The sequence below is a fragment of the Eschrichtius robustus genome, chromosome 9, assembly GCF_028021215.1.
Source record: "Eschrichtius robustus isolate mEscRob2 chromosome 9, mEscRob2.pri, whole genome shotgun sequence".
Classification (NCBI taxonomy): Eukaryota; Metazoa; Chordata; class Mammalia; order Artiodactyla; family Eschrichtiidae; genus Eschrichtius; species Eschrichtius robustus.
Genome location: NC_090832.1, coordinates 117,695,096 through 117,721,111, shown reverse-complemented (window position 1 = coordinate 117,721,111; position 26,016 = coordinate 117,695,096). Strand labels below are relative to the sequence as shown.

General features: G+C 46.5%; 2 protein-coding genes across 3 annotated transcripts in view; one reads left to right on the top strand and one right to left on the bottom strand.

The window, feature by feature from the left end:
• Positions 1 to 5,593, top strand: part of CGAS (cyclic GMP-AMP synthase) — a 33,476-nt gene extending 27,883 nt beyond the window's left edge. Inside the window, exon 6 of one of the 2 annotated variants that reach the window (XR_011075015.1) lies at positions 5,024 to 5,113. Coding sequence is in view for 1 of the 2 variants with exons in the window: in XM_068551609.1 (XP_068407710.1) it covers positions 5,024 to 5,114 (91 nt within the window). In the remaining variant the exon portion in view is untranslated. Of the gene's footprint in view, positions 1 to 5,023 lie in introns of both variants that reach the window. The other variant, XM_068551609.1, reaches the window with a different exon arrangement.
• A 3,792-nt stretch (positions 5,594 to 9,385) lies between these two features.
• On the bottom strand, positions 9,386 to 10,314 carry LOC137769387 (thyrotroph embryonic factor-like). The gene is given in 2 exon segments (XM_068551220.1): positions 9,386 to 9,704; positions 9,706 to 10,314. Coding segments are annotated over 2 exon segments (879 nt in total). The 3' UTR covers positions 9,386 to 9,434.
• Between the last annotated feature and the right edge of the window lie 15,702 nt (positions 10,315 to 26,016).

The following is a 26,016-nucleotide window of genomic DNA, read 5'->3' as shown; positions in this document are numbered from 1 at the left end:
CTGAGGGCCCAGCTCCCTCAGACTCAGATGATTCTCCAGGAAGGCGTTTTCACACTCCCACTGCGGGGAGTTGTCCCTTGGCCGGTGGTGGGGAACAGCACTGGGGCTCACGCCATCAGACCCGGGCATCCCTGGAGCTGGACACGAGCCTGTGCCTGAGGATGATAAGGTTCCGAGTGTGCAGGGCTGACCCCGGAGCGCCGTGCATAGTGCCGTCTCCTCCTCGGACCACAGGCCGGGACGCCCGGGAAAGGGGCTTCCTCCTTCCAAGCAGCCACAGTGAGCTGCGCTGAGCTCCCTGGGGCACCTCCCACCTCCCCTGTGCACTTGCCCCGAGACTGCATCTCAGGGTCCCGCAGCCACCGGGGGCGGGGGGCAGTGTCTTCTCGCGGGTCGATATTGAAAGTCAGTTTCTGGAGAAGATGTTAGTCTTTAATGGAAACGACACTGGGAAGACTCCAGGCCCCTTCGTACAAACCAACACCGAGCCTGAGCCCGTAACCGTGACGGCACTGCCCGCGCCGTGGGGACCCCGCCCCGTGGTCCTCACTGCTCTCCACCCCGGTTCCATCCGGCGCGTCCCCCCTCTTACCCTCAGGGGAGCCCTGAGTGTCCTCCCTGTGAAGGTCTGTGTTCTGTGTATGGGGACCCGTCTCTTGGCCGACGAGAGAGAGGTCTCCGACCCGCAGCCACAGATAGAGCGCCCTCTGTCCTTACCTTGAGGGAGGTGAGGGCGCCCCCCTTCTCCTCACCTGGCGTCTTGGGCGGGAAGCCGAACCCCACCCCACGCAGAAGCTGAATGTGAGGGGTGCCAGGGCTGGGGGCTGGCGCAGGGGCCGAGCCAGGGGTCACTGCTGGGGGAGCCCGAGGGGTGCTCAGGGGCTGTGCCGCCTCCAGGACTGGGTGTGTCACTGGACGGGCCGGGCTGAGATGAGCTCCGGGGAATGGAGCAGGGGGGTGTGGCGGGAAACCTGGGCCAGGGGACTGGGGTGGCCCTCCCTGCTCCGCGGGTCACTCTTAGGCACCCTGACGGCCTCCACCGCCCACTCGGCCATCTCCCTGCCTCAGGTGGAGCTCCGGGCTCTCGGGAGCCCCTGCTTTCCCAAACAAGGGGCAAACTTGATGAAGAGACACAGATAGTGGAAACTGCAGCCAACACCTAAAAGTGCGCACGAATTGTGTTCCCCAAATTCCACTTTATAGGAACCAGTCCTAAAAAATACAGATTGATGGATGCAGATGTACAGTACAATTAGGAGAGTGAAAAACTGGGAATGGCAAGTTTGATGATTATAGTACAATATTGTTGTCTATATTCACCATACTATGCATTAGATCAGATCTTTAAAATTTAAAAAAGAAACCAGAAAGCCAGCTACACGAAACTTCTAATTTTTCAATGTTGATAAAATTAGAAAACCAAAAGTTGAAAACCAAAGTTTTCAACAGATTGTTGGCCAAAACAAAGCATTTCTAAAGCTGGATTTGTCTGGATATGAGGGCGTCTAGATTTTTACTTAGCACTAAACAATGTTGCAAAGTGTGTAAATTGCACATGTGTTATCTTTTCTCGTGGTTTAATCACATGGAATTTTTAAACCACATTTGAAAACCCAAAGTATCTAACGAGTCTATTAATGGCAACTCAGCTCAGGAGACAGGCTACATATAAGGACTCTTGAGGTTAGAAGTCCAGCCCCAGGGCTGAAACTGATTTATTCGGTGACCTTGAAGAAGGTCATTAACCAGGAGTTCACCTCAGCATCTGGGTCTGCTGTGAGAAGAGCTAACGGAAGGGATTTAAACCATTTAACTCCCTCCCAACAAGTGCTTCAAGAATTCATGATGCTCTCAGTAAAGTCTGTCTCATTTGGACAGTTCCCACGAATTTTGCCAAAATTATCAGCATGCTATGAAGCCCCAAAATGACAGCTAAGCACTACCAGCTGAATGCAAGCTCTTGCAACATTGTAAAAAAAAAAAAACACAACAAATATTCCTTTTGTAAATTACAACATATGTTTCCCAGGAAAAAATAGTTCTAAGTCAATATTTTTTTTTTCAATCCCTTAGGCTCTGAAACTAACTTCCTTATAAAGCGTAGTAGAAAAATGAAAACGTATTCAATATTTTAAGCCTCAGAAACAAATAAATTGGTGGAAGAAGCTAATATTTACTTCTCTGCTTATTCACTCATATCTGTATATGATCCTTGAGTCGAGGCTGTGAAGCGTGCTAATTTACATTATTCGTTATTAGTAGAATGCACTCAGCAAATTTAATACTCTTATGCTGTATTTTATAAACCTAGATGTGTGCTGCACAGATATGTACAATAATTATCATTTTAACAGGGTCAGTCCAATTAATAAATTTTACATACTCCAAAATTATTGTGTGGTATATGGAACCATACTTTCCCTATTCATCGGTATGAAATCCTCTTTCCCTTTGATATGGTTTGGTGTGGGTGTTTAATAACGCCCCCAATCTCATCCAACCTATCAGTGGCATTAAAAACTAATGCTCATGTTTCTCATTTGTGAATTTTGTGGGTTTTCTTCAGCATGAAAAATGAGTTGATCACCCTTCTGGAACCCCTATAGCTACTTTCTCTAAAGAACATACAGCATCGATCTTATGAAATCACTGTGCACGCTTCACGTTCATGCATGGTCAGTATCGTGACGTGTTCCCTCCCTCATCCTCACCGTTCGCCTCTGCCCCTTCCTCTCCAGCCACACATCACCTGCTCCGGCAGTTCTGCCCTTGTTTGCTACATGCCTATCTGCTGCCTTTTCTCGGCCTTCCCAGCTTCACACAGACCTGACTCGTGTGGCATGTGTGTGCGTTTATGGCCCTCCAGCCTCCTACACGAGGCTCACGCACTGCTCTGCCCAAGCCCATCCTCTTGACTGCAGGCTTTGCCTCCCTCGCCCACTCCACAAAACCCACCCCTGTGTTCCGTTGCCCTTTATGTTCAGAACAGCCTTCCACGAACATTCATACATACACCTCCTTACTATGCTGCCTCAGATCATTTCTCCAGAAGAGCTTCCTAGTCTGCTACGTCCCTGCTCCTGTGTCTCCAAGTCACACTCTCAGCTGTTCCTGCCCTATTCTTAGCAATTCACTTTTCTCCCTGAAAGATTTTATTTGGAGCCTTAATTTTTTCCTGGATACTTTCTTTACAGAAATAATCAGGGCAACTGCAGCAGTATATGTTAAACATGCATAATACTTATTTTTAAGTAAGTTATGCAAATGTTACTGAGTCCAAGCTCGCTCTGCTCCCCACAAGACTGGCCAATAAATCGGGAGACGAGGTGTTGACGCAAGGAATAGCGACTTTATTCGGAAAGGCAGCAGACCGAGAAGATGGTGGACTAGGGTCCCCAAGAAACCATCTTACCGGGGTCTGGATGCCAGTTTCTTTTATAGGACAGAGAGGGGGAGGAGGCGAGGAAGTAAAAAGGCCATTAGTTTCGCCGGGCTTGGCCAGCGTCGGGGAGGGGATGTGTTAATTTCTTCTTTTCTGCAGCCATTCACAGGTGGGCAGGGTCAGATTGTCTCCGTGTGAACTGAACAAAGGCGCTTTAGTTTAACATTCACGCAGAGGGGCAGGGTTCCCTGAGGCAGGCCATTATGTACGACTATAATAACAAAAGCAATGAAAAGCAAAGGTTAAAGTCGAAGAAACAGATCTAATGTGGAGTCAAAATTGGCTCTTCCCTGTTACACAAACACATGGGCAGGAGCAATTCTATTGCCTGACAGTCATACGGACGAGTGAGAGCAGAACCAAAATTGCTTCTCACACATGACACACTTACATCTTTGCTATACAGTATTTTAATAACCACTACTTTCAGGAATTTTGAACTTTCAAATAAAGATGCCAGGTCAACATTTAGAATGTTTGTTAAAATGTTTAATGTTTGTTAAAAAGGCTTTTTTTAAAAAAATTATTTTATTTATTTATTAATTTTTGGCTGAGTTGGATCTTCGTTGCTGCATGTGGGCTTTCTCTAGTTGCAGTGAGCAGGGGCTACTCTCCGTTGCAGTGCACAGGCTTCTCACTGCAGTGGCTTCTCTTGTTGCGGAGCACCGGCTCTCGGCGTGCGGGCTTCAGTAGTTGTGGCGCGTGGGCTCAGTAGTTGTGGCTCGTGGGCTCCAGAGCGCAGGCTCAGTAGTTGTGCACGGGCTTAGTTGCTCTGCAGCATGTGGGATATTCCCGGACCAGGGCTCGAACCCGTGTCCCCTCCATTGGCAGGTGGATTCTTCACCACAGCGCCACCAGGGAAGGCCTAAAAAGGCTTTTTAAAACTGCCTTTATCGTAGATGTAAGAATGCATGATTCTCAGAATCTTTGAGTAGTTTCGCTCTGTATAGTATAGAAAGCTTGAATTGAATGAAAATGTGTGCCTTTAAATATCTTTTAAAGAAAACACTAATATTATGTCTTTTTCAACTAGAGTGATTTACTAAACTAGCTTTTGGAGGAACCATTTGTCACCTCCTTGCTGCAATAAAACTTCATGCAGTTTCCAAAAACTGAAATTCTGTATCTGTCTACATTCCCTGTGACCAGATATGAACTGATACAAAAATAATAATAATCAATAGCGATTACAAGCTTTGAAGTCACTGCACTAAGTTCGTAGGGCAGGCTGCTCAGCCTCTCTTCATGTGATAGCTCCCAGTCTTGGAAAAGATCGATGCTAAATAAATAGTTCATTGCTTTGCCCAAAGGCTCACAAAATGCCCTTTGTCCTCAACTATAAAAGTCATGAAAAGAAAATGTGAAGACTCAAGGTCTTCATCTAGTTTCCTCCAAACAATCCATCAAGCACAATCTCCCTTCTCTCGAAACTTCTGTTGCACTTACACTGTGTGTCACTCACTCTCACAGCAAACCATACCGTCTTTTCTTTCTCTGTGTGTTTGTCTTCCTGCCCCAGTCTCCTGTGTTATTGCTAGCCGCTGGGACCATAGACTACACTCTCTTTGCTTTCCATTTCAGCTCTTGGTGTGATGTGAACGAACGGGAGGAACATGAATTCATTCAACAAACATCTGCTGCATATCTACTGTGCTCCAGGCACTGTAACTAGAGATACAATGGTAAAGAAGAGAAGAGATTCCAGAGAACTGAAATCTAGAGGGAGAGAGACAGGCAAGCAAACAGGCAAGTACCATCAAATGTGATGCGTGATACTTGAAGCCAGCAGTGGGGTCATGAGAGCACGCTTGGCGGGATTCGAGCTGGTTGTAAAGAATCCAGGATGAGCTCTGGATGAAGTGACTTGAACAACCAATCTGGAGGTGATTAGGACTCAGCACAGTGAACAAAGGTTGGGGGAGCGGAGGAGTTTTCCAGAGAGTTTAAATTGCATCCCAGAGGTGAGAAAGAGCAGAGCACATTAAAGGAACAAGAAATACTCCAGTAGACTTGAAGTTTACAGTTGTGGTGAGGATTGGAGATGTAAGATGAAGTTCTAAAAATGAGCCGAGACCAAGAGACAGGAGGATATTTGTTTGCTCTTGCATCTCAGGGTAACGGAGGGTTGGGGAAGGTGCTGAGCGAGCGTGTGACTGATTGTGGCTGGGCTTCGGAAAGGTCTTTCTGGCTGCGCTGCGGAGAGATGGGGGGAGGGGGCTGCGGGGGAGATCCAGGTGAGGGCGGGGCTGCGGCGGGGATCCGGGTGAGGGCGGGGCTGTGGCGGATCCGGTGAGGGCGGGGCTGCGGCGGATCCGGGTGAGGGCGGGGCTGCGGCGGGGATCCGGGTGAGGGCGGAGCTGCGGCGGAGATCCGGGTGAGGGCGGGGCTGCGGCGGGGTTCCGGGTGGGGGCGGGGCTGCGGCGGATCCGGGTGAGGGCGGGGCTGTGGCGGATCCAGGTGAGGGCGGGGCTGCGGCGGGGATCCAGGTGAGGGCGGGGCTGCGACGGATCCGGGTGAGGGCGGGGCTGCGACGGATCCGGGTGAGGGCGGGTCTGTGGCGGATCCGGGTGAGGGCGGGGCTGTGGCGGGGATCCGGGCGGGGGCGGGGCTGCGGCGGGGATCCGGGTGGGGGCGGGGCTGCGGCGGGGATCCGGGCGGGGGCGGGGCTGCGGCGGGGATCCGGTGAGGGCGGGGCTGCGGCGGGGATCCGGGTGAGGGCGGGGCTGCGCTGGACCAGGGCCGGGGATGCGGAGGGGTTGCACTGGCTTCCGATCTGCAGGTGGAGTAAATGGGAAAGACTAGGTGGTGATTGTTTTGGAGGCTGTGGGAGAAGGAGGAGGAGCAGGGGGATACCCGTGTTTCCAGGTTAGTCAACTGCAGGTAGGCTAGTAATTCTAGAGCAGGACTGCGGTCCTCAGGGTGTGGGCCAGCAGCGTTCGCACCACCTGGGAACTGATGAAAAATGCAAATTCCCCAGCTCCACTCCGGACCCAGTGAGTGAGAAATGTCGGAGGAGACCGGCGACCTGCGTTTTAACCACCTTCCGGGGATTCTGGTGCGTGCTTAAGCTTGTAAACCAATGTTTTAGCTCATCGGTCGTCATGTTTGAAAAAATATGTACAATTCACACGTTTTAAATTTGACATCCAAGCATTTTCTTTTTACATATAAACAGTTGCAAAGGATGTAAGTTCTAGCATATTAAAAAATACTGTGCCTTTTAAATACAGTCCATGGAATCAAAATACTCTAGCAATTTGGTACCCACCATTGCACGCTGAGAAGATAAACAAGCTCTCTCTCTTTTTTTTTTTTTCGTCTCAAAATATATAATTTCGTTTCAAAAGGATACATTCCCCGCTTCCCTCCCGCCACGTCACTCCGGCCCACCGGCAGCGGCACACTCGCACGCACACACGCACATAAGGCCAGTGGGCTACACTCTGCCTCTGCCCTCACCGGCTGGGAAGAAGGGTTTGCGCCTTGCCTCCTTCCCCAGCAAAGGTAAAGGAGAGAGAGGCCTGCTGGAATGCCAGCTCCCAGGGGAGGACGCAGAGCCCCACACATTCTGTCGCGTCACATGCACTTAGAAAAATAAAACCAAGTGGTGTTCTGGCATCCCCAACAGTGTAAAACAGCAATATCCACCTGGAAGTCATCTTTGCCATTTTCTAGAAAAATTTATTGCACTTAATTAACAGATGTTAAAGGAGCTCTGGGCGGGGGGACTTTGCCATGAAAACCAGGGGCTTTCAGCCCTTTGCTCCCAGGGCCCTGGATGTAGAGCTGCACAGCATGAAGGGGCCCTTTTCTTTTCAAAGGGGCTCTTCTAAAAGAAGCCAGCACCACACTCTTCCCAAGTAAGGAGAGAACCAGACACCCACTGGCTGGCGGGGCGGGGGTGGGGGTGGGGAGGGGTAGAAGGGGAGGGCACTGCACAGGCAGAAGGTGGGACAAAGAGAAGAGACATCAGGTCATCATCTCACCCGCTGGGGTCGGAAAGTGGACGCCACCCGGAGACTAAATGTCCATCCCTTAAGGGAAGAAACTGAAAGAAACACAAAGCATACACTTCTGGCCAAAGAAAATGAAGAGCTTTTAAGCTGGTGGCTCTTCTACCAATAACAAAATGAGAAGTGCCCTCTTGGTGGGTGGCCAGACCAGAGGGAGAGTGCCCAGGCGGGCGAGCTGCCCAGGGCAGGACACTGACATGCCGGATGCAACTGCCCTGTTGTGGTTACAATAGAGTGAAAAGTGTGAACATAGTTTTCATAGAACCACACAGTAAAAGTCAGGGGCCTGCAGGGAGGGCGCTGACATCCCTTGGCCTCAGGGACCCTTGTCAAGTCCCCTGGAGAGACGGGTGTGCAGGTCCCTGGAGGGCCGTGGCGTTCCCCTGGGGTGTGGTCCAGGGCCAGTGGATGGCTTCCCCTGCTCTTAATATCTGTTATGGAAAGTCTTTAGGGGTCAAGGCCCAAGACTCCGAGCCACCACTTTAAATAAAGCCAGTGGTGAATGTGACAAAGTGTGCCCGTCACCTCTGACCCCTCCTTACCACAGGCTGCCTGCCCTGAGCAAATAAATACACCCATCTCCGGGTGCCCCAGCTGACCGCAGCGAGCAGACGCTTCCACGGATCTCCTTAATTAATCTTTCGGGCAGAGCCAAAGGACGAGTCCAGCTGGACACAAGAGAAAGGAGCAGCTGGGAGGTGGGCCCCTCCGCACCACACCACAGCCAGGCTTGCATGGGTGGCTGTCTCCTGGGACCCAGATCGAGGGGACTCTAGCCTACGTAAATGTCCCCAGAGCCCACTGTTCCAAAAGAGTTGTGCTGCGACCAGGTGACCAGGTGTCCTGCCTGGTGACGCCCTCCAGGCCGCTTGCACAGGGTGGATCCTGAAGCCAGAACTGGGAAGCCCTCTTCTGCTTTTCAGGGGCAGCGGACTCGGGCCTGGCCCGCACGGGAAAGCAGAGCAAGAAGGAGCGGGAGCTTCTCGAGAAACATGCCCCAGCTCCCCGCCTACAGCGTGAGGGGCTGTGGAGACTGGTTTTCTGAACACCATGCAGAAGATGCATCCCAGCTCCAGGAAGTTAAGCTTCCTAGACGAGGAGACTCTTTCTTTTAAATCCAAGATCTGAGCTTGGTCACTGGATGAAAAGAAACAGCAGGCCCAGAGGCCCAGTCTGGTGGGACAGATTTGACTCAGGCGGCCTCCACAAGTGACCTGGAGAAGAGAGATGCACGGTGACCAAGGCTCAGAGACCACCACCCTGGGAGTCTCTCCCCAATGGGGGATGGAACGCAGAGGGAACCCCTCCCCAGGGCCTCCTCCTTCCAGGCCTCGGAGCCACAGAGAAAAGGGGTGAGGGAGCCAAGAATGGTTGAGTGCACTTCTGCTGCAGGCCCAGACGCAAAGCCCGTCCCAGGCTGTGCAGACACCCAGCTGCTGCGGCCTGGCACCCACGTGGACACTACAGAGGAGCTGGCGTGTCTTTTTACCTTTGAGGAAGATGGGAACGGATGTTTTTCTCTAAGACTTTCTGGAGAGGACAACAGACCCTCCCTGCCTGGAAACGCACCCTGCTACCTGAGAAGATGTAAGGGCGACAGCCATCATGACTCATTCTGCAGAGATAGGCATGGACGGCCCAGACTGGAGAAGCAGGGAGAGTCAGGGAAGCCTGGGTACCCTGGAAAAGAAGAGCCCATGCTCCAGAGGTCCCCTTCCGGTCCAACTGAGACAGCCAAGAACAGAGACTTAGGCTGATTCACCACCTCGTAGATTCTCTCGCATCCCACCAGGGAGGAGGCTGGCCTCCACGAAGTCGCCGTGCTGGCCATGTGATAATGAAGCTTGAACGTGAAGGCTCCTGGGGCAGGTGCGCCGCCATGCGCCCACGACGAGTCATAAGTCTCCACGCAGGGGTGGGTTTCAGGGGTCCCAGGCAGAGGTCTGAGGTGAGGCAGCGCGCCCAGGCGGGGGCACGGGTTACAAGGGCCCGTACTTGGTCTCGTACTTGGACACGATGGTCTTGCACTTGCCCACCTCCGTCCACAGGGCTGTGTTCTCCTTCTCCAGGAAGGCCGCCCGGATGGTGATCTGGCTTTCCTTCAGGCGCCGGGCGTCCCGGGACCGCTTGGCCGCCACGTTGTTCTTCTTGCGTCTCGTCCAGTACTTTTCGTCCGTCTGCTCATCGGGGACAAAGACCTTCTTGGCCTTTTCGATCATGGGCTGGGGCTTCAGGTCCTCCTCTGCAAAACCTGTGCTTCCGAGGGTTGAACAGCTCCCGGCCCGGCACGCTGGGGAGGACCAGGTCGGCAGGGTCGGGATTGAAGTTCACATCCACCGCCACGCAGTTGGGGTCGATGGGACTGGGCGTCCCCCTCTCCTTTTCCAGGGAGGATTCTGTGCTAGACACGGTTTCCGAGGGCTGAAAGACAGCGGGGGAGGAGGATGGCGGGGACGCCGTGCAGGAGCTGGCCGACCCCTTCCCTTCCAGCTCAGCCACAGGCAGCAGCAGGTTCTGGGCCAGGTGGGTGGGGCTGGCAGGGATGCCATTCTCCAGCAGGAACTCATCCAGGTCCATGTACTCCAGGTGGAAAGACTCGCCATCATATGGGATGGTCTCGTCCCAGATGGGTGGCATGAGGGAGGCAGAGACGGCCATGGTGCTGGCTGCTGCAGCCTCGTCTTCCTCCAGCTTTTCCTTCCCCTTTTCCTTATCTAGGCGCGCCTCGCGCGGGGGGTTCTCCATAAGCTTCTTCAGGACCAGAGGGAAGGAGCCCGGCAGGCCCCTTTCCCTGGCTGCGCGCCCCGGCCCCGCCTGCGGCTCTACAGGTGGCTTCTTTCCGCCGCCCGCGTCGGACATCGTGCCCAGCGCTCTGCTCGCGCGCCTCGCCTCCCCCGCCCGCCACCCCCCGAGATGGGACGGAGCTGTGCGACCCGCCGCAGCTGCCGACACGGGCCTCTTTTTTTTTTTTTTTTTAACAGTTTAGCAATTCCAAAATGTCCCTTCATTCCTTGCACATTCACATCCTTTTAATTTCCATAACTGAATTTTATACTATATTCTATTAATCAACCCACCATACTTACTTGCAACAAAAATATGAATGTAATAAAATATTCATACTCAATTTAGATATAATTATTTTAGTATATAATTGATAAAATAGCATAACTTTTATAATTTTGATAATAACTATTAAACATAAAAAGTAAAATATTATTGAAATATATCTCCTAATGAGATGAATAGGGCTTTTAAAGTTTAATTCACGTATCTGTGGATAAATATTACGTATTAATAAAATAAGACAAGCTTCAGCATCAGTTCTATTCATATTTTTCTTTTTATAATGCAAATTAAAAAAAAATAACCAAACACCCTGCTCATATAATAAGTAGAGGGACTGAAAGGAGTTTTATTATAGCAATTCTACCTAATTCTCTGAACTCCTAGGATATATGCCAAAATATTATAGAATCACCCATCATAAAAATGTTTAGTAATCTAGGGACTTCCCTGGTGGTCCAGTGGTTAAGACTCCACGCTTCCAATGCAAGGGACGTGGGTTTGATCCCTGGTCGGGGAACTAAGATCCCACGTGCTGCACGGCCCAAAAAAAAAAAAAAAACCCAAAAATATTTAGTAACCTAGATTGCCCCTGCTATTCTGTTGAAAGCAAAGAAGTAGAAATTACCCAACTTGCAATGGTATTTACTGCTCAGTCTTCGGAATTATCAGAATTTTTCATGAGATACTGAATACACAGACAATGGCCAGATCATATTTGACAACAGTCTCTGACCCACAACCTCTGCACAATTGGCCCAAAACAGTCAGGACTTGTCAGTGGTCAGTGACGGCAACTTCCCTCTTCTTGCTCCTCTGTTTTGCCTTTCAACCCAGGACCAGCCAGAGTCAAACACAGGCACACCTTGGAGATACTGTGGATTCCGTTCCAGACCACATCAATAAAGCAAAAAATAAAGCGAGTCACACAAATTTTTTGGTTTCCCAGTGCATATAAAAGTTATGTTTAGATTATACTGTAGTCTATTAAATGTGCAATAGCATTATGTCTAAAAAAAAGTACATATCTTAATTTAAAAATACTTTATTGTTAAAAATGTTAAAACAATTTCAACAGTAACATCAAAGATCACTGGTCACATGTCACCATAACAAATATCATAATGAAAACATTTGAAATATTGCAAAAATTACCAAAATGTGACACAGAGACCAGAAGTGAGCAAATAGTGTTGGAAAAATGGCACTTGCTCAATGCACCGTGGCCACAAACCTTTCATTTGTAAAAAGTGCAATATCTGCAGAGCGCAATAGTGAGCACAATAAAGGACGGATGGTGTACGCTCCAGAAACCAACCCCATGAGCTTCCCCAGGCCAGTAGCCACTCAGCAGAGCCACCTGAAGGCCTCCCTTCCCACCACGAAGCTTCCCTCCTCTGCCTGACTTCCAGTCTCTACCAAATGCAAGTGATGTGGCCGAGTCCCTTGCCAGAGCACACTCTGAATAAATAACCTGTTTGTTCTCATTTGGATGTTGTATTAGTCAGAGTTCCCCAGTGAAACACAACCAACTGGATACATATAAATAGATAGAAAGAGATTTATTATGAGGTATTGGATCATGCAATTACGGAGGCTAAGTCCTATGGTGTGCCATCTGCAAGCTGGAGGCCTAGGAGAGCTGGCGGTATGGTCCAGTCCATGTCCGAAGGTGAGAACCAGGAGCACAGAGGTCCAAGGGCAGGAGAGGATGGGTGTCCCAGCTCAAACAGAGTAAATTCACCCTCCCTCGCCCTCTTTGTCCTATTCTCACCCTCAAAGATTTGGATGATGTCCACCCACACTGGGGAGGGTGATCTTCTTTACTCAGTCTACCCATTCAAATGCTAATCTCTCCCTGAAATACCCTTATGAACACCCAGGGGTACTGTTGACCAGCTACCTGGGCATCCCCTAACCCAGTCAAGTTGACACATAAAACTAATCATCACAAGGACTTCCCTGGTGGTCCAGTGGTAAAGAATCCTCCTTCCCATGCAGGGGACTCAGGTTCGATCCCTGGTCAGGGAACTAAGATCCCACATGCCGCAGGGCAACTAAGCCCCTGCGTGCCACAAGTACTGAGCTCATGTGCCTCAACGAGAGAACCCATGGGCCTCAAACTACAGAGCTCACGTGTTCTGGAGCCCGCACGCCACAACTGCAGAGCCCATGCACCCTGGAGCTCATGCACCACAACTAGAGAGAGAAAACCTGCATGCCGCAGTGAAGAGCCCACGCACGGCAACAAATAAGATCCCGCACGCCTCAACGAAGATCCCACATGCTGCAACTAAGACCTGACACAGCCAAAAAATAAAATTAAAATAATAAAATAAAATAAATAAATATTAAAAAAGGCCTTCTTAATCCAAAAAAAAGTCATTAAAAAAACCCTAATCATTACAGATATTCTTTGTTTATCTCCACTTTCCCTTGCTCCACACAACCAGCCATATCTAGAATCACCCCTTATTTGACAAGCTGAGATTTTTACTCACTGGGGGCAAAGCCACACATTAAGCTTTAGGTTGGGTAAGAGCTGAGCTGCCTTTCATAAAAAGAGTAAAGGGTAACTGTGAAAGGGAGGTAGACAGGAAGGGAGGACATCTCAACTTGGACGTGTGGTCTCAGACAGACAACCTCAGAAAGGAACACACGTGGAAGTTTAAGATCGGGAAAATGAAGTTAGACTTGATGCCAAAATCTTGGCTCTCTGCACGGATGCCAAATAGAAATACAGAGGCAGAATTTTGGAGGAAAAAGAAAAAGAGTAGCTATATTTGCCAGGCAAAGCGGGAACACAGCAGGCTAGCGCCTCCAGAACTGTGCCCTGGGGAATCAGGAGAAGTCTTGCAGGTGGGGCTCTCAGTCTGGGATAGGTGATCAGGATGAAAGTGGTGATCCTAACCCTAACCCTAACCTTAACCCGCATTATTTCAAAACAGTCACAGCTGGTGTCAGGCAGCCCCGTAATTGGGTCAGTTCCTCTCTGGGTTTTGGCCTGCAACCTTCTTTCTGAAATGCAGAATGCTACAAGGGGTGATTTGCTACAAGGGAGTGCAGGGGGTGTAAACACCAGGTGCAGGATGTAATTCACGCAGAGCCAGAGAGTGTTAGAGGTTAGCTTTGTGAAGGAGGACAAGTCTAGCTACAAGTGTTTGTTAGTGGTTACAGCTAAAGAATAATCAAGATTGTTTAACTCTTTCAGGACTGTTTATGCTGTTTCCTCAGCCTGTTTATTGTTTTCTTATTTTCCTTGTTTATCAGAAAAGTCTCATTTCTATTTTTGCTACAACATACTGGGGCTAAGAAAAGGCAGGTATTTAGGAAAAATCTAAAGAATGGCTTTGAAAAAGGAGTCACTTTTTTGTTGTAAAAAGAGATACCTTTAAACTTTACTGGCATGTTTTGGGGTATGTATTTATGCTAACAATACACCAAGGAAAAGGCAGAGTGAGACTATAACATTGTAAAACATGGGGAATGAGTTACACAGAGTTATTTCTTATATACTTAATTTTACAGTGTATAAAGTATAGTCACTACAAATTAGAGTGTGGGGTCTTTCATCAGAATATTAGTCCCTTGAGAGTAGGAATCACGTCTTACTCTGTGTTATATTCTCAACACATATGACACTTATCACAGCCCTTAGAAAAGAGAAGAATCTCAACAAGCATTTGAGAAATGAATAAATGAATAGAAAAGGCAAAAAAAAAAAAAAAAAAGAAATCAGGAAAATGACTCCCGAAAATGCACTTGCCCAGGAAGCCTTTGGAAAGTCTTCAAGGATTCCCAAGGATGTGCCTGCCATGTGAGACTGCTCAGCTAGAACAAAGGGGGGCGTCTTCCCTTAAGCCGGAGGAGAGAGAACAGAAAAGCATGGGAGTCCATGCGAGTCCGTGTGTCTGTCTGATGACAACCATGGTCTCCTCTGCCTGGTGTGCTTACACATAGCAGGTTCTTGTCAGGTTCACATCTCAGCTTCAAAGCGCCTCTTCAGAGGAGCTTGCCTGACCTTTCCCTCTTAAGTAGCTGCCTAGTCCGTTGTCCTCTATTCTCAGCACAGCACAGCGTTTTCCACTATCTACTCTTTCCCCTTCCTCTTCCTCCCTCCCCCCTCCCCCCTATTTTCTCCCCTTATTTCTCTGTCTCTCTCTCTTTTTTCTTTTTTTTTTTTTTTGGCCAGGGATTGAACCCAGGCCCTCGACAGTGAGTGTGGAGTCCCAACCTCTGGACGGCAAAGGAAATTCCAACTAGAATGTCAGTTCCTTGCAGGAGCCATTGTACCTGCAAACCTAGGACAGTACTTAGCCCACAGTGTGACACCCAGTATATATTTGCTGAATAAATAAATGAAGAAAACAATGTCAAGAAGTTGAGGATATTCCTGTCTGGTGGACTGTAATTTCTCTGTGAAATGGGAGGCCAAGTCAACCCTTGAGAGTAAAGGTGAAATGTGGGGTGGGCATGTGGAAGAGAGAGGAGTTTGGGGGGCGGGAGTGGAAGAGAGTGAGGACAGAGAACATACGTGGATTGTTGGGCAGCCTTTAGGCCCTGAAACACTAAGGATACAAATGATCGAATCAACGAACTAACGCGAGCATGTCATTCAGTCGCCACTGTTTTGAAATAGATTTCTGATCAATTGAGCAAAGCTTAGTCACACAAATCTGTTACAGACAGAACAATGGCCCCTCGGAGATGCCATGTCCTAATCCCCCTGTGAATATGTTACTTTACACACGACAAAAGGGACTTTTGTAGAAGTGATTAAAGTTTAAGAACTTGAGGTGGGAAGGGTATCCTGGGTTATACGGTGGCCCACTGTCATCACAGAGGTCCTGTTCGTGAAAGAGGGAGGCCGGGGAGTCAGAGTCAGAGAAGAAGGTTGAAGCCAGAGGCAGTGGTCAGAGCGACGACGGGGGAAGGGGCCACAAGCCCAGGATGCAGGCGCCTCCAGGACCTGGAAAGTCAAGGAGATGAACCTCCCCTGGAGCCTGAGAAGGAACCAGCCCTGCCCACACCTTGAGTTTAGGACTTCCGCCTCCAGAACTGTTAAGATCATACACTTTTGTTGTTTCAAGCAGTCGGTTTGTGGAGATTTATTACAGCAGCAATAAGAAAGGAACTCACCTCTTCAGTCCTGTGTAGACAGTGCTTCTCAAGCTGGAACGTGCAGTCATCTGGGACCTTGTTAACATGCAGCCTGCAGGTCGGTAGGGCTGGGGGGTGAGAGTGCGATTCTGCACATCCAACAAGCTCCAGGTGAGGCTGGTGCTGCATGACCACAGGCCACACTCTGAGTAGGAAGGACCTAGAAGGCAATGTCGAGACAAAAGTGAGAAACAGTTCTTGTAAGCATATAGCATGAGTCTTCATTTGTATAGTTGCCCTGAATTTATACATTATGACTGCATTTTATAAACAGAATTGCTATGAGGCAGATACTGGTATCATTTTCTTTTACTGACAAGGAAAGTGATACTCAGAGAGGTAAGCAACTGACCCAGGCTGCACAGCTGCTCTGTTGTATTTGGCCTGGGGCAGGATTAGGACTTGAGCTCAAGTTCGTTCTTTCCACGTTCTTTTCACTAAGGCAAACTCAATGTTTAAATCAAGATCCAGAAACAACCAACAAATTCAGAAGCCTCAGTGTTACTCAAGGACAAGATGCCCCAAGTTAAAGAACTCACAGCAATTCCTGTGGAATTTAACTGACACGAGAAAGGATGGGAAGAGAGATGACCTATTACATAATTTTTTACCTTTGAGATCTGACCAAAATGCTACTCACGCGTCGTCACCTCAGATACACTTGTACTGCTTTGTATCTTGATAATTAGTGTAAATTTGAGCCATTTTGTCACACTCTGCCATTTTGTCCAGAACCTTTGTATTGCATTTAGCATTTATTGAGCGCTTCCTGTGTGCCAAAGCATTATGCCAGACACTACAGAATCGAATATAAATGAGACATTGTCCCTGTGCTCTGGAATCTCACTGTATGATAGCAAAGAGATAAATGAAACAAAAACAAAAACAATCCTTATTTTGATGATACAATTATAGAAGCTTGAAAGATTAAAGGAAGGGTCACTGTACTCTAGAAGAAGAGGGTGTTAAATATGAAAGGCTTGTTTTGTTTTGCCTCAGAGGAAATTGCACCTGTTCCAAAAAACCTATTGAGATTTTTAAAATAAAGGTTCAGTTTATTAAAGTCACAGATTCAAAACCCTAGTTCTTCCCAAAGTTTTAAAGTCCATATTACAGTAATCTTCTTTTTTTTTTTTGAGCAATTATTAACTGTCACTTATAGGAGCGTTGTTATTAATGCTAAGTCTGGCCTATTTACACATTTTATATCTTTAAACTGCATTTGCAAATTTATTTATTTTTGAATTTTATTTATTTATTTATCTTTTTATAAGCTGGTTCTTATTAGTTATCTGTTTTATACGTATTAGTGTATATATGTCAATCCCAATCTCCCAATTCATCCCACTACCACCTCCCTACCCCCGCTTTCCCCCCTAGGTGTCCATATGGCATTTGCAAATTTAATACATCCCATTTCCTTTACAAGTATTTTGACCTAATAAACAAAACCTAAGTATTAGATAATTCTTATAAATGTAATAAATTGAACTTATAACTACAGTAAAGTTTAATAAAGGTCACATAAATGTTCCAACTTAGGAAGATTTCAAGTTAAAATCACAAGTCTAAATAAATTGCTCGATCTGGCATTTTAGTTATAAAGCTGAAGTTCTAATAGAACAAATTATTTTATACATTAAAAATACCTAAGAAAGTCACACATGTTCCTTAACACAATAATATTATTGTTATGGTTTTGATTTTCCTAAACATTTAGAATCTTACTGACACTAAGATGATGTTTACCCACTAGGAAAGACAAGCACACCTTGCAGTGTAGGGCAGTGTCTTCGATTCTAACAGAAGGACCACGGGCAGCAGGATGCCTGTCATGCGGGAAGCTGCATGTATGCAGACAAGGAGTATGTGGGAAAACTGTACTTTCTGCCCAATTTTGCTGTGACTCTAAACAGCTCTAAAATATATACTCTATTAACTCACTTTAAAAAAATAAGAGAAAGACAGTTACCATCTCTGTTAACCGGAGAATTTGGCTGGGATGCTACATTCTGGTCCACAGCCCTCAAGCCCGTGTCCCCGGATCCAGGTCCTACACATCCCCTAACTCCTGAGGCCCTCCCAGAAATCTACAGCCCACGAACATTGATCACTTGGCTTTTAAGACATGTTAACGTTTCTTCTTTCCATGTAAAGGTCTCCGAACCTTACTAAAAACCTGCATTATTTTTATTTTATATGTTTTATAAGCCCTCACAAAACACGTGTTTCACAAGGTTTCCACTTACTGGTGGTTGTAATTTACGAAGTCATTCTAATAACAATGCTCCCCCAGCTCTAAGAGCTTATAAAAGAGATGTAGCTAAGTAATGGTCCATATGGTGAAATATTCAAGTATAGCAGAAGCTCACATAAGACAAGAGGATGAACTAACTCTTGGTGGGGAGAGGCACTATGTATATGTTTTCAGAGCACTTGATGATTGGGAAGACCTTAGCATGTTAAATAGGCAAATGCTAGGCAATGAATAGAGAAAGAAATTTCAGTAAAGGATGAAGTAAGTCCAAATGCATACAGAATATTTCGGCTAGGACAGTGCCTAACACATTGTATAGTGCTCGATAATCACTTCTTAGGAAATGATGAATGAATTATGAATGAATACAGCATAAAGTGCTCACAGACGACATTAGTCCTAGAGTATAAAGTACAACGTAAGGTTATGGATTTTGAATTATAGTAAAAGAAGACCCATTCCTCCCCCTAAAAGTCCCCTGTGCCCCTCCTATTTCTTCGTTCCTCCCCTCCCAGAACCCCTGGCAACTGCCGATCATTTTACTATCCATATAGTTTTGGATTTTCCAGAATGGCCTATATTTGGACTAGGCAATACAGCTTTTCCACACTGGCTTCTTTCACCCAGCAATATTCACTTAAGATTCCGCCACATCTTTCTGCGGCTTCTTTTTACGCTGTCTTACATTCCTTTGTCTGGATGCATCACAGTCTGTTTATCCATACGCCTATGGAAGGGCATGTTGGTTGCTTCCAGTTTTAGGCAATTATGACTCAAGTTGGTATAGACAATTGTTTGCAATTGTAAAAGGGGCTGATGAGTGACACTCTTTGTTCTTTTGTCCATGTCCACATTTACACTGGAATCTCTTCCCACGGGCCTTCCTGTCCTGTGTATTCTTATTGTGATGGCAAGCTCTGTCCAGAGCAAGGACTCGCCCCTATTAAATCCCTAATAAACTGAATGGTTAAAAAAAGGATGGTGAAATATTTTTCCCACAGTGTGTTAAGTAAGAAATGTTATGCTTACAGGTGAAAATATATAGAGCTTTAATATCTACATGTCATTTTAAGTCCATCAAAATACATAATACTGTTTTTAACAACTGAATAACACAGTTTGGAGTAGCCTTTGCAGATTCTAAGAGTTGCTCCAGAAGCTCTGAGAAATCAAACGTAAGGCCTTATTGTACAGAAAGAGCAGCCATTCACCGCACGTGCCTGCCGTACAAGTGAGTGCGGCCCGTCTGAACTGAGATATGGCCGCTAGTGTGAAACTGATGCTGGATGTTTCTTTTTCTTAAGTCAGTAAAACAAAAACAAACCAGATTTTATTAGGGTTGGTGATTAATAGCAAAGGGGTTTGAAAAAACTTGCCTGCAACCATGCTGCATAAGCACCTCTGTTCTGAGAGATGGTCTTGAGCAAAAGCTAAAAGGGCAGAGAATCAATAAATCTTCAAGCAGAAGCCAACACAGTTTTACTAACAAGGTGTCAGTGTAAATCTCCACAAACATTTTAACTCACAAACTTGATTCTGTGGAAACTGCCAGTGTCTTTTTTGCCTTCAAAGTGTCTTTCCTCACTTGGTATCACTCAGGGAAGTACTTTCCCCTATAGGAGGGTCACAGCATGAGGTCTTCTTGCTGCTGGCAGTCTTGGGGTCCAGGTTGGATCTTTTTTTTTTATTTATTTTTTTATTTTTGGCTGCGTCAGGTCTTCGTTGCTGTGCGTGGGCTTTCTCTAATTGCGGCGCGAGTGGAGGCTACTCTTCGTTGCGGTGCGCAAGCTTCTCATTGTGGTGGCTTCTCTTGTTGTAGAGCACAGGCTCTAGGTGTGCGGGTTTCAGTAGTTGCGGCACGCGGGCTCAGTAGTTGTGGCTCGCGGGCTTTAGAGCACAGGCTCAGTAATTGTGGCTCATGGGCTTAGTTGCTCTGCAGCATGTGGGATCTTCCCAGACCAGGGCTCGAACCCGTGTCCCCTGCATTGGCAGGTGGAGTCCTAACCACTGCGCCACCAGGGAAGTCCCTCGCAGTCTTATTCTTGTATTTGATTTTTAGTTGCATAGCATGGTGGTTGAAAAGGTGCTTGATGTTTCAACTTTCTTAAATTTATTGAGACTTGTTTCTTAACATATGATTTATTCTGGAAAATGTCTCATGTGCATTTGAAAAGAATGTGTATTCTGCTGTTTTGGGATAAAATGTTCTGTGTATATTTATCAAGTCAATCTTGTTTAAAATTTCATTTAAGGCCACTGTTTCCTTATTGTTCCTGTCTGAATCCTCTATCTATTGATGTAAGTGGGGAATTAAAGTCCACTACTATTATTGTATTACTGTCAGTTTCTCCTTTTATGTCTGTTAATATTTGTTTTATGTATTTAGGTGCTCCTATTTTGTGCTCACAAACATTTACAAATGTTATATTCTCTGCTTGGGTTAACCCATTTATCATTATGTAGTGCCCTTATTTGTCTTTTGTTACATTCTTTGTTTTAAAGTCTGTTTTTTCTGATATGAAATTGCTATCCCAAGTTTTCTTTTCATTTACATTTGCATGGAATATCTTTTCCATCTCTTCACTTTCAGTCTGTGTGTCTTCAGATCTGAAGTGAGTCTATTGCAGGCTGCATACAGATTTTTTTTTTTAAATTCATTTAGCCATCCTATGTGTTTGAATTGGAGCATTTATTCCATTTACATCTGAAGTGATTATTGATAGGTATGTACTTATTGCCATCATGTTAATTATTTTCTGGATGTTTTTGTAGTTCTTCTCTGTTCCTTTCTTCATCTCTTGGTGTATCCTCTTGTGGTTTGATGATTTTCTTTAGTGTTAGGTTTGGGTTCCTTTCTCTTTATTTTTTGTGTATCTGTTACACAGTTTTGATTTGTGGCTACCACGAGATACATTTATAAAAACCTATGTGTATAGCAGCCTATTTTAAGTTTATGATCAGTTAAATTTGAATGCGTTCTAAGAACACTACATTTTTATTACACCCCCTCACTCCCTGTCTTAAATTTTTTTTTAAATTTATTTATTGTAGTTATTTATTTTTGGCTGCGTTGGGTCTTCGTTGCTGCACTCCGGCTTTCTCTAGTTGCGGTGAGAGGGGGCTACTCTTCATTGCAGTGCGTGGGCTTCTCATTGTGGTGGCTTCTCTTGTTGCAGAGCACGGGCTCTAGGCATGCAGGCTTCAGTAGTTGTGGCTCGAGGGCTCTAGAGCGCAGGCTCAGTAGTTGTGGCACACGGGCTTAGCTGCTCCGTGGCATGTAGAATCTTCCTGGACCAGGGCTCGAACCTGTGTCCCCTGCATTGGCAGGCGGATTCTTAACCACTGCGCCACCAGGGAAGCCCCTCTGTCTTAAAATTTTAACATCATATATTAAATCTTTTAATTTTGTGTATCCCATAACTACTTATTGTACTTATATAATTGATTTGACTTTTGTCTTTTAACCTTCATACTAGCTTTGTGTTTGATTTACTACCTTTACTTTATGTTTGCTTTTACCAGTGAGATTTTTCATTTCATATATTTTCTTATTTCTAGTTATGGATTTTTCTGCTCAAAAAAAATCCCTTTAACATTTCTTGTAAAACTGGTTTAGTGGTGATAAACTCGTTTATCTTTCACTTGTCTGGGAAACGTTTTCTCTCTCCTTCAATTCTGAATGATAATCTTGTAGGGTAGGGTATTCTTTGTTGCAGGTTTTTTCTTTCAGCACTTCAGTATATCACGACTGTCTCTTTTGGCCTATAAAGTTCCTGCTGAAAAATCAACTGATAGTCTTATGAAGGTTCCCTTGTACGTAATTAGTTGTTTTTCTCTCTCTGCCTTTAAGATTCTCCCTTTATCTTTTACTTTTGACATTTTAATTTGTAAAATGTGTCTTGGTGTGGGTCTCTGGGTTCATCTTGCTGGGGACTCTCTGTGCTTCCTGGATTTGGGTCTGTTTCCTTCACCAAGTTAGGGAAGTTTTCAGCCATTATTTCTTCAAATATGTTTTCTATCTTTTTTCCCCTCCCTCTCTCTCTTTTCCTTCTGGGATACCTATAATGTTAATGTTAGTATGCTTGATGTTATCCCCAAAATCCCTTAGACTGTCCTCATTTTGGGGGATTAATTTTTCTTTTTGCTGCTCCAATTGGGTGATTTCCACTACCCTGTATTCCAGATTTCTGGTCTGTCCTCCTACATCATCTAATCTACTGTTGATCCCTCTAGTGTATTTTTCATTTCAGTTACTGTATTCTTCAGTTCTGATTAGTTCTTTTTCATATTTTGTCTCTTTGTTGAAGTTCTCACTCTGTTCATTCATTATTCTCCTGAGCTCAGTAAATACCTTTATGACCATTTCTTTGCCCTCTTTATCAGGTAGATTATTTATCTCCATTTTGTTTAGTTATTTTTCTGAGTTATGTCTTGCTCTTTCATTCGGAACATATTCTTTTGTCTCCTCATTTTGACTAACTCTTTGTTTCTGTGTATTTGGTAGATGAGCTATGTCTCCAGGTCTTGAATGTGTGGCCTTACGTAGAATATTTCCTGTGGGTCACGGAAGAGCCATTCCCCCAGGTCACCAGAGCCAGGTGCTCTAAGGGTGTCTCGTGTGTGGGCTGTGTGTGCTGTCCTGTTGTGGTGGTAACGCGGTTGCTGTAGGCATGCCAGTGAGCGGGGTTGGCCCCTAGTGCAGCTGGCTGTGATCCCCACAACAGTTGCAGGCGTGCTTGTGGGTGGGGCTGACCTGGGTGGGGAGCCACCCTGGGGGGATGCTAGTCACGGCTGAGGCCACCCACTGGGTGTGGCAGGGAAGGAGGCTCTTTTGGGGGTCACTGGTCCCTGCTGAGGCTGCCCATCGGGTGTAGCAGGGTGGGAGCCAATTTGGAGGGGTGCCTGCGGGGCTGGTCCACAGGGGAATGCCATGGCAGGGCAAGCAGTGCTAGCAGGATAAGTGGGGAATGGTGGAAATGGCACCTGCCAGTGCTGGGCCAGCTAGGCAAGGGGAGAATTTTTTATTTTTATTTTTGTTTTTTAAATATTTTATTTATTTATTCATTTATTTTTGGCTGCATTGGGTCTTAGTCATGGCACATGGGCTGTTCGTTGCAGCGCACGGGCTTCTCTCTAGTTGTGGCCCGTGGGCTCCAGAGCATGTGGGCTCTGTAGTTTACAGCACGCGGGCTCTTTAGTTTAGGTGTGCGGGCTCAGTAGTTGGCGGCGTGGGCTTAGTTGCCCCGTGCATGTGGGATCTTAGTTCCCTGACCAGGGATCAAACCCGCGTCCCCTGCATTGGAAGGCGGATTCTTACCCACTGGACCGCCAGGGAAGTCCCGAGGGAGAATTTTTTAAAATGTCACCCATCAGCGCTTTGGTCCCCGGAGAAAGTTTCAACAGATCCTGCCCCTTTGGCACTTGCCCTAAACTTAGTCAATGAATCTCCTTCTCATGTGACCCAAACACTTTTCAAGCTGCTGCCTCTGAGCTGGGATTCAGAGTGAGTGAGTTTGTGCACAGGCCCACTAAGTGTGGAGTCTTGGTTTCCTATAGCCCCCCAGCTCTCCTGGATGTAGCTCTGCTGGTTTCAAATCCAGATGATATGGGAGCTCGTCTTCCTGGTGCAGGTCCCCAGGGCTGGGGTGCCTGACGTGTGCTCCCCAGGGAGGACTCCACGTTTGTGATGTCCCCTCCTGCTCTGGGTCACTCGTCGGGGGTGCGGGTCCTGACGAGACTGCATCTCTGTCCCTCCTACACGTCTCCACGTGGTTTTTTTCTTTACATCCTTAGTTGTGGGAGAGCTACTCTGCTAATCTGCGGGTTGTTCTCTGGGTTTCTAATGTGAGAAACTCTTAACTACGGAACAGAGCAGATGTCTCTGTTTAAATTTCTCTGGAAACTCTCACTGTCTAAGGCAGTGGTTCTCAAAGTGTGGTCCCTCGACCAGCAGTGTTTGCATCACCTGGGAAGTGGTTAAAGATGCAAATTCTCAAGTTCCCACCCTGACCTACTGTATCAGACACTCTGGATCTTACCTCTGAGCCTTACAAGTGCTCAACACCCAGCCAACCTGAAACACATCTCCCCCAAAGTTCCGTGACCCCCATGCCCCTTAGTTTTAACCAGCAACTGTGTTGGAATTGTTAGGAATTTTAGAAATTTGAGGGGCATATTTCACCCCTCTCACTTGGAGCACACCAAGGAATATCTAATAAACTAAACAAACTCAATACTTCTCTCTCCTCACCCATTGCGAGGGCTCTTAGTACATAAAATAAAAATAAAAGACAATTTTATCGGTAAAGAAAAATCCATAGCAAGTCGGAAGGCTGCAGATGCCACGTTAAGATCAAGGTCTTGCGAAATGTTTATTCATAAGGGATATACAGATATTTTGTAAATTTCATGGACAGGGAAGAAGGAAGGGTGGAGAGGAGTAGCTGCAGAGCGTCAGCGCCCCCTGCTGCTCAGCTGCACACCTTCCTGCAGGTGCGCTCACCACTCCTCCTTGGTAATGGTGCTTCTCACCCTGCACGCCATCCTCCCCAGCAGGCCTGCCCTGACCTCCTGGGCACCGTCACCTCCTGCTGCCCCCAGCACCGGCCACATCTCCTCAGCTTCCATTTGCCGTCTGTCTTTTGTGGGGTCACCAGTGCCTTCCTGTCTGTGCTGGGCCAAGGTAGAGGGCACCTGCGCCCTTCCTACCTCCGCTGGCCCGTCCCCTCACCCTAACTGTGCCCCTGATGGGAGGAAGCTGTGCTCACTCACCACCAACGTGCTCTCTTTTAGCTAAAGAGGGACTCAGTTCCAATCATGCCTTTCAGGTTGCTGGATTTACCAAATAGGGATACAGGAAGCCCAGCTGAATTTGAATTCCAGATAAACAACGACAATTTTTTTTTGTAGTACAAGTCTGTCCCGTTCAATACTTGGGATGTACTTATACTAAAAAATTACTCATCGTTTATCTGAAATCCATATTTAACTAGGTGTCTTGTATTTTACCTGACAAGCTCACTCCCAGGGAACAGGGGTTCCCATTTCAGCTGCCTGACCCAGGAGAGGCACTTTCCCTTAGAAAGGAACATATTTAGTCATAAACATAAGGACAAGCTTATCTGCACACGAGCCACATGTTGCAACATATTGATTACATTGAAATGATAATATTTTCACATATTAGATTAAAAGGTATTATGAAAATTAATTTCATGTGCTTTTTACTTTTTAAATGTGGCTACTAGGAAATTTAAAATTTTATATGCAGCTCACATTTGCAATCCACATTACATTCCAATGGACAGCTCTGGCCTAGAGCGGAAGCCAAGGCAGCGAGACCTGATGATCATCAGGCCGGGAGCTGGGTTTAGACTCTCCCCATTTAGAAGCTTGTGTAGCTGAACCGGTTGGGAGCGTAAGAATCCTTGAGTGTAGTTTGTGTTCACAAGTGTTCATTGTATTTTCTACTCTGACCAAACCGTGGTGGTTTTTGAGTGATGACAGACTAGGATTGGAGCTGATGTTTCCTGTTAGGTATATTTGCAGCTGAATCATGACAGTAGATTGAGACACGTGGGAAGAGGCAGGATGGGGTTGAGAGGGGGCGAGATGAGAAAGCTTCTGGTTTCTGGAAGCTGTGCTGAGTTGTTCTTTTTCCTCCTTTGGCTTTATGATTGCCCGTTGGTGGTGGCAGGACAGCTCTGACTGCATTTGCTAGAAGCGATGTCCACATTAATTTGGAATTTTAGAGATTGAAAACCAAGGAGAGTGCACTATGAAATATGGAAGAGGCAAATGGAAATTTCGTCAGCCAAGCTAAATCTCTGCAAGTCTCCTGACTTCTGAAAACTATTTACAGAACTGGGTTCTTGGAAGTGGGACACCTTTTTAAAACTGACAGTACCTTAGGATCTCACAGTTCAGATCTAGGACTTAAATTCTCCTTGATCTGCCACTCCCTTCCTCCCCCACTCCCTTACCCTCTTCTGAAGTTCTTGGAAAGTAAAGAAACATTAGTGAAAGCAAAGCAAATAAAAACCCAAGACCTTGTGGAGGCCAAGGGCTTGGTCTGTGGT